At 42.3% G+C, this 17480-nt stretch overlaps 1 protein-coding gene across 5 annotated transcripts in view; it reads left to right on the top strand.

The window, feature by feature from the left end:
• Positions 1-17480, top strand: part of CSNK1A1 (casein kinase 1 alpha 1) — a 67927-nt gene that overhangs the window by 27681 nt on the left and 22766 nt on the right. For all 5 annotated transcript variants that reach the window (XM_073620571.1, XM_073620573.1, XM_073620574.1 and 2 more), the window contains exons 2-4: positions 1907-2013; positions 12584-12710; positions 16897-16995. In XM_073620571.1, coding sequence (XP_073476672.1) covers positions 1907-2013; positions 12584-12710; positions 16897-16995 — 333 coding nt within the window. The remainder of the gene's footprint in view (positions 1-1906; positions 2014-12583; positions 12711-16896; positions 16996-17480) is intronic.

Genomic DNA, 17480 nt, shown 5'->3' with positions numbered 1-17480 from the left:
GGCCATTCACAGAGCGGCGCGCCACTCGCGCGTGCGCAGTAGGAAACTGGCAGTGAAGCCACAAGGCTCCACTGCCTGTTTCCCTTACTTAGGATGGCGGTGCCGGGACCCGAGAGCCGGGCACCCAGGACAGGTAAGTGTACTTATTTAAAGTCAGCAGCTACAGTGTTTGTAGCTGCTGACTTTTAAAAAAAAAAATGTATCCTGGCCGGAATCCCGCTTTAAAACAACAAAGGCAGAAGATTTAATAGATGGAAAGATGAAAAAATGAGTCGAGGTCCGCTTTAAGAGTTCCCTTTATTGGTACTAAAGGGCCAAGCCAAACCCCTGAAAAACAACCCCACACCATAATCCCTCCTCCACCAAATGATTTGGACCAGTGCACAAAGCAAGGTCCATAAAGACATCGATGAGCGACTTTGGGGGTGGAGGAACTTGACTGATCTGCACAGAGTCCTGACCTCAACCTGATGACCTTTGGGATGAATTGGAGCAGAGACTGCGAGCCAGGCCTTCTCATCCAGCATCTGTGTCTGACCTCACAAATGCACTTCTGGAAGAACATTCCCATAGACACACTCCTAAACCTTGTGGACGGCCTCCCCAGAAGAGTTGAAGCTTTTATAGCTGCAAAGAGTGGACCAACTCAATATTGAACCCTATGGGCTATGGGACGCCATTAACGTTCATGTGCGTGTAAAGGCGGGCGTTGCAATTTTTGACAATATAGTTTGTGTGTATATATATATATATATATATATATATATATATATATATATATATATATATATATATATATATATATATCACACACACACACACCCCGATTTCGGCCCTAATATATTATGACCTCCCACCATAACCCATTGAGGCATGGACTCCACTAGACCTCTGAAGGTATGCTGTGGTGTCTGCAACCAAGCTCTAAGCTGTAATGAGCAGATCCTCCATGGATTCGAATTTCCTCAGATGCTCGAATGGATTGAGATTGGAGAATTTGGAGGCAAAATCAACATCTCAAACTCACTGAATTCATCAGTCCAGGCCAACGTCTTCCATTGCTCTGTGGTCCAGTTCTGATGCACGCATTTATTTTGGCTGTGGACACAGGCCAGCATGGGCGCCCTGTCCAGTTTGCAGCTACACAGCTCCATATGCAACAAACTGCAATACACTGTGCGTTCTGACACCTTTCTGTCAGAAGTAGCGTTGACTTGTAAAGCAATTTAAACTACACTGTCGCTTCTATTTGATCGGAGTTCTCTTGCCAGTCTTCCCTTCCCTTGTGCGTCAATGTGCCTTGGCAGCCAATGACCCTGTTGCCGGTTCACTGGATTTTCTTCCTTGGACTAAATTTGGTAGGTCCTTAACCACTGCAGACTGGGAATATCCCACAATAGCTGCAGTCTTGGAGTTGTTCTGACCCAGTATAATCTGGCCCGTGGCAAAGCGGCTCAAATCCTTACGCTTGCCCATTAAAAAAAAAAAAAAAAAAATCTGCTTCAAGAATATGATCACTTTCTGCCTAATATATCCCACCAGCTTTTACATGCCATTGGAAGATAGATGATCAGTGTACTTTCACCTGCCAGTGGTCATAATGTTATGAATGATCGGTGGATATGGATATTTGCAGTTTGTAAAGGTTGATAGGTATATCTGTAATGCTTTAACTATACTAACACAACCCTGTGGCTGTTCTGAGGGCCTGCACTTGGTATCCATATAATCTTAGGGTTTGCAGAGATCTGATAGTAAAGGCTCATTTACATTTGTGGTGAAATAGTTGAGCTCCCCAGCTCTAGTCTAACTTTTGAAAGTTTACCAGAAGTATGCACCAAGTCGAGCTTTGTTTAACAATACAAAAGTCAAATTACGGCACTAACCATTGTTTCTTGTTTTGCAGGAAGTTGCTGTAAAACTTGAGTCACAGAAAGCTCGTCACCCACAGTTGTTGTATGAAAGTAAACTATATAAGATTTTGCAAGGAGGAGTTGGCATCCCACACATCCGGTAGGTCATTTTTCCAAAGCTTTGTCCTGTTTAAATATGTTTTGTTTGGCTACACCCACATTAAAAATATAATTAAACGCTATTGTCAAATCTCTAGTTACTTGTTTGATGCATAGGGCTCTAGTATGTACTGTATGTTAAGCTATTAATACAGTGCTATTGGGATAGGAATAGGTTGGCTCCCCTGCGCGAAACCACCTAACTGTACATGGGCTCACAGGGTCCGGATAGCAGGCGCTCGCGCTGCACAGTGAGGGTGCTGATGCTCGTGGCCGACGGTTGTGATGACCGCCGGCCACGAGTGATCGTGAAAAGGAGAGACAGAATAGGGACGAGTGTGTGTGTGTAAACGCACACTTCCCTGTTCTGACAGGAGTGACAGATTGTGTGTACCTATTAGCTAGGAACCACGATCTGTCACTTCCTGTAGTTAGTCCCCACCCCTTCAGTTAGAATCACCTCCCAGGGAAACATAGTTAACCCCTTCACCGCCCTCTAGTGTTAACCCCTTCACTGCCAGTGACATTTTTACAGTAATCAATGCATTTTTCATTGCACTGATCGTTGTATTAATAGTTCCAGAAACGTTTCAAAATTGTCCGATGTGTCCTCTGTAATATCGCAGTCACGATAAAAATCGCAGATCGCTGTCATTACTAGTAAAAAAAAAAATTAATAAAAATGCTATAAATCTATCCCCTATTTTGTAGATGCTATAACTTTTGCGCAAACCAATCAATGTACGCTTATTGTGATTTTATTTTTTTTTTAACCAAAAATATGTGGTAGAATACATATCTGCCTAAACTGAGGAAAAAAATATTTTTTTTTATAATTTTTGGGGATATTTATTATAGCAAAAAGTAAAAAATAATGCGTTGGGTTTTTTTCAAAGTTGTCGCTCTTTTTTTGTTTATAGCACAAAAAATAAAAACCGCAGAGGGAATCAAATACCACTAAAAGAAAGCTCTATTTGTGGGAAAAAAAGGACGTCAGTTTTGTTTGGGTACAATGTCGCACGACCGCGCAGTTGTCAGTTAAAGCGACGCAGTGCCAAATCACAAAAAGTGCTCTGGTCAGGAAGGGGGTAAATTCTTCCAGGGCTGAAGTGGTTAAAAAAATTAAACTCAACATGTTATTTAGTATTTACTATGTGTCTTGATTGCAGCAAACATTTTAATCCCCACTAGCCATCTAAATATTTTACAGAAAGATTAGAGAATACATAGATTTCTTTATTACATAAACGTTTAAACAGTGAATGTGACACATACCAAACACCTACAGGTGAATTGGTAACTAACGCCTTTCCATCTGCTGTGTGTGTGTCTGTGTACACACGCACATCCTTGGACAGAAACAGTGATCCCAAGATCATGACTACAGCTCCCCAGTAACTTCTACAGGGTGTGGAAAGCCTTTGCAAACAGGCTTTGGTTTGATCAGATGGTTTTTGTGTGCAGAGGAGAAATCTGGATCTAAAATACCCTCGGATCTCTAATGCTTACCTGTCACTACCCGTGCTATCACAAGGGACGTTTCCCAAAAGAAAAAGTGTAAAAAATAAATACATTCAATAAATGGTGAAATAAAATGTTTAAATGCGCTTTGAGTGTTCCTGCAGTCTTCTGGGACCTGTTTCACAAGAAAGATGCTGCAGTACACCTGTGGTGACTGGTAAATGACACATTTACTTATATAAATATAACCATAAGAGAATCATTTTCACAAAAGGAAAAATGCTCAAACTTAAGATGAACCCAAAGCCATTTGTTTTTCTTTAATACATTAATAGGTTTGTTTCCTGGGGAGGTAATGTGAGCCTCACAATTCTGCCAAGTGCATATCTGTAAGATAATACAACTATTCCCCGGTTCAGCTTCACTGCTTTTTCTTTATTGGATCAGAAATGGCAGTGAAAAAATGCATATTTATTGTCCAGTAAGCAAGCAGAAAGCTGCAACACTAAACCAGGAAATAGTAGTATTACATGCCTGACCTGACTGTTCTATTGAGCAGACATGCCTCTCTTAGAGTGGTTGTAATCCCTTACATGTACCCAGTGAAGTGACTGGCCTCAGGTGTTAGAGAGATGAGTTGTACCTGTTTATCTTCAGTATTCTCTTTTCTACAGCCGTTCAAAGTGCAGAATTTATAAAGCTTGTCTGAGCATTCAGAAAAGGGATGGAGAGCTTAAGTTAGACTCTGCACAGCTCAGTAAGGAGAGCTGATTGGAGGGAATGCACTCACCCCCCTGAACACAGACACAGAGCTGAGGCTGTCAAATATGTCAGAAGAGGAACAAAGCAGAAGACAGAACACTTGGTGCTCATAATTGAGACAAGTACACACTAGAGGGCTATGCCTTGTTCATTTTTTATGTCCTGAGATTTACAACCACTTTAAGATTTGGCAGTACAGAATTGCAGATCCACTGGCATATAAGTGTGCGCACAAATGGCATCTATTCTATATGCCTACTAAGTTTATTGTTCCTGTTGCTAAGATATTGTCCATATCTGAAACAAGATTCAAACCAAATAGCTTTTCCAGTAACCGGTTGTGAAGTTGCAGCAGGGTTGGATCTAAGGGTTTATAAACTACTAACATTAAAGTGACCTTGTCATTACCAGGTTACTTGTTTCTGAAAGCAAGGAATATACTTTTTCTGGTAGCCGGATTCTTGAAACTCCCTAGCAATGCTGCTTCCTAGCCTTCTTTTTAGCAAGCTTTTGGATGCTATCGACTGTGTTGGGGTGACATTACTCCTCCGCAGCATCCTGTCAAGACTGCTGTCATTGTGGGCAGGCGAGGAATTGCCAGGGCTTCTGATGAATATATTCGCGCGCTGCACATAGTGACAGGTACTGCCAGCGGATGCTGCTGGGAGAGACATTGCCCCACATTGTGTGCATGCTATGTTTGCAATACGGCACTGCGACGCTTTAACAATTGCGACGTTGTACACAAACACATGTCGTCCCCCCCCCCCACAAATAGAGCTTTCTTTTGGTGGTATTTTGATTACCTCCTGCAGTTTTTATTTTGCACTATAAACAAAAAAAGCGTTAATTTTGAAAAAAACAATCAATTTTTTACTTTTTGCTATATCCCTAAAACAAAATAAAAATAAAACAAAACAAATTTTTTCATCAGTTTAAGCCAATATGTATTCTACAAATTTTTGGTAAAATAATCGCAATGAACGTATATTGATTTGCGTTAAAGTTATAGCGTCTACAGAATAGGGAATATATTTATGGAATTTTTATTATAAATTTTATTTAATTTTTTACTAGTAATGGCGGTGATCAGAAATTTTAAGCGGGTTTGCGGCGTACAGATTTGACACACTTTTGGGCTATTGACATTTAAACAGCGATCAGAGCTAAAAATAGCCAATGATTACTGTATAAATGTCACTGGCAGGGAAAGGGGTTAAGTGTTTTCTAGGGAGGTGTTTCTAACTGGGGAGTGGACTGACAGTGGGTAGAGAAGAGAGCGCTGTTCCTGATCACTAGGAACAGTGGATCTCTCTACTTCACTGACAGAATGACCAACTGTCGGTTTACATTGATCGATCCCCGTTCTGGCTCTCTGAGAAGCAAATCGTGGCCGCTGGCCATGCGCATCGGCGTTGCACCGCAGGTGCGCTCCCCCCTAGAGCTCTTGAAGCGATGATTTGCGCAGCCGTATCAACCTGCCGCAGTATAATAATGGTGGCTGGTCAGCAAGCGGTTAAAGATTTAATTGCTCAATATCAATTTAACAACCATGCAATACACAAAGGACAGGAGGGGGTGTGGGGAGGTAAAGGATGCAATCATAGTATCAGCAATTAAATATAACTGCTCTTTGCATCCATTTTTCAGAATACAATTTACATTTATATATACATGACATGTAACAAAAACACTTAGCTGGAGAAGACAGGCACTCTTTCACAGGATTGGAAGATCACAAGACATGCTCACAACTGTGTATGGTTACAGCATTACCCCCGGAAGCAGTGCATAAGCCAGTCATAGAAAAACATATACGGTGTGGTGGTTGGGTCTCTAGGTTATAATGCATCAGAGCCCAGGATCATGTTTTGTTTGGCCAGCAAGCTGAAATGTTTGCTTATTTGTGTGCGTCACTTTTAGGCTGGTAACCATTTGTAAAGGATAAAAGCTACACATTTACTGAGTGATGGTAAAGTTTGAATTACGAAAGTTTGCACCACTTCTTTTTTTTTTTTCCTGGTAAATAGTATTCGTGTTGCATTAACCACAGCATGGTGATTATCAGTAATGACATACCCTAAAATACAAAAAAGTGGATTACATTCTAACTGCATATGGAAAATCTGATGTATATAATTTATAACTCCATCTCAGTACCACACCAGTTTATGGTACATCCAGAGAAGGTGAAGCAGGTTTCCCTGATCTCTACCACATTTAGGGTCCATGCACACTACTAGGTAGCGGAAAAAATGTCAGAACTGCTGTAAGGAAAAAATCGGCATTAACCACTTCAATACAGGGCATTTATACACCCTTCCTTCCCAGACCAATTTTTAGCTTTCAGCGCTCACACTTTGAATGCCAATTACTCAGTCATGCAACACTGTACCCAAACAAAATTTTTATCATTTTTTTCATACAAATAGAGCTTTCTTTTGGTGGTTTTTAATCACCACTGGGTTTTTTATTTTTTGTGACATAAGTGAAAAAGCGAAAATTTTGAAAAAAAAAAAAAAACTTAGTTTCTATGATAAAATTTTGCAAATAAGTCATTTTTGTCCATAAATTTGCCAAAATTTATACTGCTACATCTTTTTGGTAAAAAATAACCCAAATTAGTGGACATTATTTGGTATCTGTGAAAGTTATAGAGCCTACAAGCTATGGTGTAAATCATTGAAAATTGATCACACCCGACAATCTCATTTCTCGAGGCTCTGAAATGTCGGGAAAGTACAAACACCCCCCAAATGACCCCTTTTTAAAAAAGTAGACAGCCCAAAGGTATTTAGTAAGAGGCACGGTGAGTTTTTTGAAGTTATATTTTTTTCCCACAAGTCTTGGGAAAATTTAAGAATTGTTTTTTTTTTTTCTTCCACAAAATTGTCATAACAAGCTATTTCTCACACACAGCATATGGATACTTCCAATTACACCCCAAAATACATTCTGCTACTCCTCCCGAGTATGGCGATACCACATGTGTGGGACTTTTACACAGCCTGGCCACATACAGAGGCCCAACATTGAAGTAGTACCTTCGGGCGTTCTAGGAGCATAAATTACACATCTCATTTCATTCCTACCTATCACACTTTTGAAGGTCCTTGAACACCAGGACAATGGAATTACCCACAAAATGACCCCATTTTGGAAAGCAAACACCCCAACGTATATTCTATGAGGCATGGCCTGGTGACAGGTACTCTGTTACTCTGATGGCCTGGTGACAGGTACTCTGTTACTCTGATGGCCTGGTGACAGGTACTCTGTTACTCTGATGGCCTGGTGACAGGTACTCTGTTACTCTGATGGCCTGGTGACAGGTACTCTGTTACTCTGATGGCCTGGTGACAGGTACTCTGTTACTCTGATGGCCTGGTGACAGGTACTCTGTTACTCTGATGGCCTGGTGACAGGTACTCTGTTACTCTGATGGCCTGGTGACAGGTACTCTGTTACTCTGATGGCCAGGTACTCTGTTACTCTGATGGCCAGGTACTCTGTTACTCTGATGGCCGGGTACTCTGTTACTCTGATGGCCGGGTACTCTGTTACTCTGATGGCCGGGTACTCTGTTACTCTGATGGCCGGGTACTCTGTTACTCTGATGGCCGGGTACTCTGTTACTCTGGTGGCCGGGTACTCTGTTACTCTGGTGGCCGGGTACTCTGTTACTCTGGTGGCCGGGTACTCTGTTACTCTGGTGGCCGGGTACTCTGTTACTCTGGTGGCCGGGTACTCTGTTACTCTGGTGGCCGGGTACTCTGTTACTCTGGTGGCCGGGTACTCTGTTACTCTGGTGGCCGGGTACTCTGTTACTCTGGTGGCCGGGTACTCTGTTACTCTGGTGGCCGGGTACTCTGTTACTCTGGTGGCCGGGTACTCTGTTACTCTGGTGGCCGGGTACTCTGTTACTCTGGTGGCCGGGTACTCTGTTACTCTGGTGGCCGGGTACTCTGTTACTCTGGTGGCCGGGTACTCTGTTACTCTGGTGGCCGGGTACTCTGTTACTCTGGTGGCCGGGTACTCTGTTACTCTGGTGGCCGGGTACTCTGTTACTCTGGTGGCCGGGCACTCTGGTGGCCGGGCACTCTGGTGGCCGGGCACTCTGGCCGGGCACTCTGGTGGCCGGGCACTCTGGTGGCCGGGCACTCTGGTGGCCGGGCACTCTGGTGGCCGGGCACTCTGGTGGCCGGGCACTCTGGCACTCTGGTGGCCGGGTACTCTGGCACTCTGGTGGCCGGGTACTCTGGCACTCTGGTGGCCGGGCACTCTGGCACTCTGGTGGCCGAGCACTCTGGCACTCTGGTGGCCGAGCACTCGGGTACTCTGGTGGCCGGGCACTCGGGTACTCTGGTGGCCGGGCACTCGGGTACTCTGGTGGCCGGGCACTCGGGTACTTTGGCTGGTGACAGGTCCTCTTTATTGGGGGGGGAGGGGGTGGTAATCAGTGTGGTTAGTGTACACTAAGTGGTAGCGAGATGTTACCGCAATCTCCTTCTCACACACGATCGAGGAGGAGAGCCTGGTAACATCTCGTTCCCGCGGTTTGTTGACATTCTGTGGCTGGCTGTGATTGGACACAGCCGGTCACATGGTAAAGAGCCAATTTCATTGACTCTTTACTGCGGTTGGGGTTGGGCTGTCTCAGGGTGACAAACATCGTCCCCGATCGCCGCTCTGCGAGCGCCGTGCATGTAGACAGTACATGTGACAGGCTGTGATTGGACATGTGACAGGCTGTGATTGGACACATCCAGCCACATGGTAAAGAGCCGTTTTTTTAATTGGCTCTTTACATAGACATTTGTTTTTATAAGTATCTTTCCTCAAAACACTAGAAAAATACTAAAAAATGCTTGATGCACCTTAGGCACGTCAATTGTCTCTTCTGTCCAAGAGCTCCTATCAAAAAACGCAGTTGTGATGGGTTTATTTATTTTTCAGCCTGTAAACGCCCAAATGTTCACTGACACATAGGCCAACATACAGGTGTTGCATGTCATCAAAAAGTTAATTTCGGTAATTAAATTCAAAAAGTGAAACCCAGATATTTTATAGAGATGCGTTGCACATAGTGATATATTTCAAGCATCTTTCTTTTAGTTTTGATAATTATGGCTTGCAGCTAGTGAAAACCCAAAATTCAGTACCTTAATAAATTAGAATATTACATAAAAGACCAGTTAAAAAAAAAAAAGGATTTTTAATACAGAAATGTTGGTTTACGGAAAAGTATGTCCACAGTATAGTTTGCACTCATTACTTGGTCGGGGCTCCTTTTGCATGAATTACTGCATCAATGTGGAGTGGCATGAAGGGGATCAGCCTGTGGCACTGCTGAGGTGTTACGGAAGCCCAGGTTGCTTTGATTGCAGTCTTCAGCTGATTTGCATAGTTGGGTCTTGTGTCATCTTCCTCTTGGTAATACCCCACAGATTCTCTATGGGGTTAAGGTCAGGCGAATATGCTGGCCAATCAAGCTGTGATACCGTGATCCTTAACCACTTGCTTACTGGGCACTTAAACCCCCCTCCTGCCCAGACCAATTTTCAGCTTTCAGCGCTGTCGCACTTTGAATGACAATTGCACGGTCATGCTACACTGCACCCTAGTGAAATTTTTATCATTTTTTTCCCACAAATAGAGCTTTCTTTTGGTGGTATTTAATCACAGCTGGGCTTTTTATTTTTTACTAAACAAACAAAAAAAGATGGAAATTTTTGAAAAAAAAAAATCATGTTTAATAGTTTGTTATAAAATTTTGCAAACGGGTAATTTTTCTCCTTCATTGATATGCGCTGATGAGGCGGCACTGGTGGGCACTGATAGGCTGCACTGATGGGCACGGATAGGCACAGTTAAGGCGGCACTGATGGGCACAGTTAAGGCGGCACTGATGGGCACAGTTAAGGCGGCACTGATGGGCACAGTTAAGGCGGCACTGATGGGCACAGTTAAGGCGGCACTGATGGGCACAGTTAAGGCGGCACTGATGGGCACAGTTAAGGCGGCACTGATGGGCACAGTTAAGGCGGCACTGATGGGCACAGTTAAGGCGGCACTGATGGGCACAGTTAAGGCGGCACTGATGGGCACAGTTAAGGCGGCACTGATGGGCACAGTTAAGGCGGCACTGATGGGCACAGTTAAGGCGGCACTGATGGGCACAGTTAAGGCGGCACTGATGGGCACAGTTAAGGCGGCACTGGTGGGCACAGTTAAGGCGGCACGGGTGGGCACAGTTAAGGCGGCACGGGTGGGCACAGTTAAGGCGGCACGGGTGGGCACAGTTAAGGCGGCACGGGTGGGCACAGTTAAGGCGGCACGGGTGGGCGGCACTGAAGTGGGTGCTGATGGGGGGCACTGAAGTGGGTGCTGATGGGGGGCACTGAAGTGGGTGCTGATGGGGGGCACTGAAGTGGGTGCTGATGGGGGGCGCTGATGGGGGGCGCTGATGGGGGTGGCACTGATGGGCACTGGTAGGCGGCACTGCTGCCTACTGCTCTGTATCAGAAGAGCGCCGTGATCGGGACTGATGTCCCTCTCACGGCCGCCGGTGATCGGGTTTCTTTTTTCCTCCTCACGCTGTCAGCGCGAGGAGGAAAAATAGCCGATTACCAGCTCTGTTTACATCACATGATCAGCTGTCATTGGCTGACAGCTGATCATGTGGTAAGGGGTCGGGACCGACCCCTTACTCTGATCTGTGATCAGGCGAGTCTGATAGACTCGCTGATCACCGAGCCCGCCGCGCTCGCCCTGCAGGGGGCGCGCAGGCCGCTCGTGCACGGGACGACGTCAATAGACGTCGTCCCGGCAATTTAGATCTGCGCTGTTGCCGTCATTTGGCAATGGCCCAGATCTGAAGCGGTTAATCCATGTATTGGTACTTTTTGTCGGTGTGGGCAGGCGCCAAGTCCTGCTGGAAAATTAAATCCGCATCTCTGTAAAGCTGGTCAGCAGAGGGAAGCATGAAGTGCTCTAGAATTTCCCGGTATAGAGCTGCGCTGCCTTTGGACTTGATAAAACGGTGGACCAACACCAGCAGATGACACGGCTCTCCAAATCATCACTGGTTGTGGAAACTTCACACTGGACCTTGTGCAACTTGTATTCTGTGCCTCATCACTTTCTCCAGACTCTGGGACCTTGATACCCAAATGAAATGCAAGATTTTCCACAGTCCGTGATATGGTAGTTGTGTTGCTACTAGAGGGTCATGGCATGGACTGTGAATTGTCCTCAGAATTACTTCCTTTTGCTACTAATCGGGGTAGATTTGATTTAAATCAAGTCAGTTATAATTTACGATTTAAATCGTGATTGAATCACTAGTAAAATAGCTTGATTTAAATCAACCAGATTTAAATCATCATTTTTAAAGATCAACTGTCATCTCTGTCCCGCAGCGGCTCCTCCTCTGACTTGCTGTTGATTCACCAACCGTCCCATTCACTTTAATGGAGGGCTGGTGATGCAACAGTGACACAACAAGGTGAGGGACATGACTGCAGCAGTTGAGTGGATGCCCGCTAACAGGCGCTGCCTTGATGGATCTGAAAGGACTTGTTCTTTATTTTGTTTGCAAATATTGAAGATTCTAACTACCAGCAAGCTTTCCTATTTAGAATAATAAGCTGTCAGGTTAGTAAAACAGCGATATCAGAACCGATTCACTCATACAGTTTGTGGTGTACATAGATTTGCAAAACTTTTTCTTATGGTTACTGTGAAATTGTGTGACTGCCTCAATGCAGTGCAGGTTATCTCAGCTTGCAGAGCTTAGATTAATTGAATGGGTTTACCAAAAATGTAAATATTGCAGAATATACGGTCTCGTGCTAGATAACTAAGCTCCATTTCGTGCTGAATAAACTAAATTATTAATGTATCTTTAAATAGAAAACTATCTTTAGATAGATTTTTTTTTTTTTTTTTGTCCCCAAAAGCATTTTTATTAAAACGTGATGATAAAAAAAAAACTGAATTTTTTTTTTCCATTGATTTATATTCACCCTGCTACTAATAGGTTAGCCTGCCTAATGTTATATGACAATTTGTGCTTGCACATTTTCTTCTGTGCTGCAAAATTCCTTAAACCTGCTAGACGCTCATAAGTGCTTTCCATACTTGTATACAACACTAAACACATATGTAACACATCACATGAAACATCAGCTTTTTTCCCTTTAACATTAGATGCCAGGAAAGTACTCTACATGTAGAAAGTATTCTAAATTTAGGGCCTCTGTTTCCACATCACACAGTGGGATATGTCAACTGTTCATTAATTTTGTATATTGTTGTCACACATGCTTATGTTTGTTTACATTTAGGTGGTATGGACAAGAAAAAGATTACAACGTTCTAGTCATGGATCTGCTTGGGCCAAGTCTCGAAGATCTGTTCAACTTTTGTTCGCGCAGGTTCACAATGAAAACTGTGCTTATGTTAGCAGACCAGGTAATTTTATCTGTTCTAGAGATGGAAGATATGCTAAAACTGGTCTTTGCAGACCACATTCAGCTCACACTGTGTATAAAATCTGAGTAGAATGGGTCTGATGTGTATAAGCAGAAGAAGCTGGAAGAGGGCTGCAGCTGACATTTCAAGAGATGTTGTGTAATTGCACTTTTATGATTATGCACAAAAGCCCTGTCCTCAACCACAGGAACAGTCAAAATATTTGCTAATCAAGTTTAGCTGCAAGATGTGCTTATAGTGGTTGCAACCTGTGCCCCATTCTATGGAAAATGGGTGCCAATAGGGACTGCCGTTGTACTCTATTGCATGGGCTCTATTTACCCTAGTACATATATCGGTCTCTATGCCCAGGATTGAATATAGACGGTGTGCTAATAACCGATTGCTAAAGATAGGTTTTGAAGGGGAGGGATCGTTGGAAAGAATGCTGCACTTGGAGAGTAATGTAAGCTTGTTATAAACTGCTTTGTTTCTGCTCTTAGACCCCTTTCACACTGAGGCAGTTTTCAGGCGTTTTTAATGCTAGAAGCCGCGCCTGGAGACTGCCTCCCTTTCTCTGCAATGGGTGCTTTCACACCTGGGCAGTGCGCTTGCAGGACATTAGAAATAGTCCTGCAAGCAGCATCTTTGTGTCTGTTTGGGAGCGCTGTATGGACATCGCATGTGATTTGCACAGCAGTGTGGTGCGAATCATATGTGATGTCTGTCATTGCACAAGTGTGAACCAGCACTAAGAGGCTCCCCCCCCCCCCCCATTAAATGCAGAAAATACCTGTTGATCTTTCCAGAAATGCAATGTCCCTGTCATTTCCAGTGAGCTGAACAGAAAGTGGAAACATTCTTGACCATCTTCTGTACACTACTAACTAATCCCATGAACACTTGGCTCACCTGGTGGTTCAGCGTAGTTTGTTTGCACCTTTTCACTGGAAATGTTTACTTGCATATTGGTTACAGCTGTGGCTTGATGGACCTGTATATGGGCACTTAAATTTGTCACTATTTTTTATATACACTTTGTGTTGTACTATAGTCCTAGTATACAATTTAATAATATAGCGCACTACACTATATATTTTAGTATGATTTAGGATTTGGTATCACAAATTACGTGTTGGCAGCTTTAATCTATTTTTGGAGATAGATAGATAGATTTATATTAGAGGTCGACCGATATATCAGCCGGCCGATATTTGACGGTTTTTTCTTAATCGGCATCGGCCGATTGTGCTGATAAAAAAGGCCGATATAACTCAGCGCGACTTGTAAATGACTTCTGAAGTCAATACAAGTTGCCTGTATTCTTCTGTGAAGCACTTCTCTCCCCTCTCTGGGCAGCCTGCCAAATCTGATAAAAAGAACCTGAATTGATACAATGTTTACACTTCTGAATGAGCTGAACTCTGTGTGTAGAAGTTCTCAGTTTAACCATTTTAAAGACTAAATCTTTTCTGACACTCGTTGCTTACAAGTAAAAATCCTGTATTTTCTGCTAGAAATTCACTTAGAACCCCCAAACATTATATATTTTTTTTAGCAGAGACCCTAGGGAATAAAATAGCGGTTGTTGCAATATTTTATGTCACACGGTATTTGCGCAGCAGTCTTTCAAACGCAATTAAAAAAAAAAATACACTAATAAATTTTTTAAAAAACTAAGCAGTAAAGTTAGCCCATTTTTTTTTCGTCCAAAAGTTTTGATTACCTGTTTTTGTGTATTTTTAAGATATATTTTTTTTTTATATTTTTTTTAATCTAAATTCTACATACAAGTGAACTGATTGGAGGTTTGTTTTGTTTAATAAATGTTTAAATGTAAAAAATTTTCTGTATCACTTTAGGTTGCTTTCACACTGGAGCGGGCATGCGTTGACGGTAAAACGCTGCTAGTTTTAGCAGCGTTTTACCGTCATTTTAGCGGCGCTATTCGGCTGCTAGCAGGGCGCTTATAACCCAGCTAGCAGCCGAGGAAGGGGTTAAATGCGCCCCTGAAGCGCCGCTGCCGAAATGCTTTGCAGGCGCTTTGGCAGCGGTGCGCATTCATTTCAATGGGCAGGAGTGGTGGTATACACTGCTCCAAAGATGCTGCTTGCAGGACTTTTTTTTAATATCTTGCCAGCACATCGCCTCAGTGTGAAAGCACTCAAGCTTTCACACTGAGACTGCAGGGGAGCCGTTTTACAGGTGCTATTTTTAGCCCAAAAGCGCCTGAAAAACGCCCCAGTGTGAAAGGGGTCTAACTGTTAAATTTTATGAGATGAAGGAAAAAAAAAAGGAAAAAAAAAAAATCGGCCTAATATATCGGCCCAAAAAAATCGGCATCACATATCGGCCACCGAGATTTCTAAATATTGGCATCGGCCAGAGAAAAACCCATATCGGTCGACCTCTAATATATATATATATATATATATATATATATATATATATATATTAATATATATATATATATATATATATTAATATATATATATATATATTAATATATATATATATATATTAATATATATATATATATATTAATATATATATATATATATTAATATATATATATATATATATATATATATATATATATATATATATATATATATATGTATATATGTATATATGTATATATATATGTGTATGTATATGTTTTTACTCGGTATAACATCTTTTTTATATTTTACAAAAAAAAGTATTTCTGTATCGGCGTATAACACGCACTTTCCCCCCTAAAAATCAGGGGGAAATCACGTGTGTGTTATACGGCGATTCCTGCTTTCTCTAAGGGGAGAAGGGACGAGCGCTGCTGGATTACACACAGCCGCAATCTCCTGTGTACCCGGTGCTCAGTCACACAGTCCTGCCTCCTGGCCCAGCATCGGATTACTGTTCTGTCTATCATAGGAGGCGGGACTGTGTGACTGCTGCATTAATTGGCAATGGTGAGGCTGCAGATGGGCACTGATCAGGCTGCATTTATGGACTGACCCTCATTTTGCTTCAAAGTTCTTTGTTTAACATTTTTTATTTCGTTTTTTTTCCCCCTGAAACTTCCCTCTTAAAAGTTGCGTGTGTTACGCCGATAAATAGTATGTTTTTTGTTCACTAAAAATAAAGTGTTTTTTTTTTTTTTCCCTGAAAATTTACACTTTAACTGCTGTGTGAATATGGAGCGACATAAAAATTGCAACAGCCATTTTATTCTCCAGGGCCTGTGCTAAAAAAGTTTCTAGCGAAAAAATGCTGATTTTTACACGTAGGAGAGAAATGTCAGAATTGGCCTGAACTGGAAATAGTTAAAGTGGAACTATGGCAAAATAAAAAGACATGATGCTGTCGGCAATAGTACATCAATGTCTCAGATATTCCCAAAGATAATCTCCTTTTAAAAGAGTAAGTACTTGCCTCTCCTGGTTTGCTGAATGCCTCTCCATTGAAGAGAAATCTTGAGAAACACACTCCCAAAAGTGTTCATCTGCTGCATTCTCCACTGTACTTAGTGCTTCCTCTTGCTGATCTCCATCCAGTATTTACAATGAAGTCACCACTGAGTACAGCTAGAGACACAGGAGAGGAATACTCCCAGAAGTATCAGTGTCTTTGCAGATTTCCAGGCAAGATTTTTCTCAATGGTGAGGTGAGCTCCAGTAGCTCAAATAGCTGGAGAGGCAAGTATTCTTTTTTAACAGGGATGTCTTTAAAGCGGTAGTAAACACTAGTCACTTGTACCTACAGGTAAGCTTATAATAAAACGTACCTGTAGGTACAATAAGTAGGTACAATAAGTATCTCCTAAACATGCACCGTCTAGGAGATATTACTATTTCTGCAGCCAGTGACGTCACTGGTGCATGTTCACTGCGCTCTGAATTGAGGGCACACTGAATGTGCGGTCAATCAAGAGTGTTGTGCCATGGCTCCTGTGCGCATGTGTGGGCGTGACAACATTGCAGCTCAGCCATTCGAATGGCTGGAGTCTGCAAACCCGTAAGGAAGACTGGATGAAGGTGTTAGCCCTGTCAGAAGTAACTCTGCGGCTGGCGTGATACCTTTTTACAGATAAGCCTGTCATAATGTGCTAGTATGCTGTGCTTTAATTGTGCCTCATTTCATTATGGTTTTTGTATGTTAATTTTCTGCACGTTGATTTTTTTTTTTTTTTTATATATATATTTAGATGATCAGTAGAATTGAATATGTACACACAAAGAATTTTATACACAGAGACATTAAACCAGACAACTTTCTAATGGGCATCGGACGTCACTGTAATAAGGTTAGTATAATTTATGAGCCCTGACTTTTTTTTTTTTCCTTTGTACAAGTACAGCTCATTCTGCCTGCTTTGTTTCAGTCTAGTGATGTATAAAATGTCTTGTATCTTTAACATTGGACCTGCCTTGTTAGGGAGTCTCCTACATGTCTTCATACTTTGTAACTGTATATGCTTACATGTTGGAGTGTCCTTCTCAAGACTCTAAAATTACTATTAGAGTTAGGTTTTTTTTTTTGTTTTGTTTTTTAACTAAGCAATCAATTGATGGTACACAGACACTACAAATAAAGCCACACACATTCACATATAAAGCATGTTGCTGCTTATCTTTCCTCCCAATTCCGGTATTTCTTGGTTCTGCATAGATTGAGGGGCCTTTGAAACCCTTCTGTTAATTTCTTCTGGATTTATCCATTCATGAGCTATTTTCTTTGTGGTGGTGTCCATCTGTGCACGATACTGGTGTCCACCATAAAGAAAAGTTG

Source organism: Aquarana catesbeiana, linkage group LG03 (assembly GCF_042186555.1).
Source record: "Aquarana catesbeiana isolate 2022-GZ linkage group LG03, ASM4218655v1, whole genome shotgun sequence".
NCBI lineage: Eukaryota > Metazoa > Chordata > Amphibia > Anura > Ranidae > Aquarana > Aquarana catesbeiana.
The sequence above is the reverse complement of the archived record's forward strand: the minus strand, read 5'-3'. Positions and strand labels throughout refer to the sequence as shown.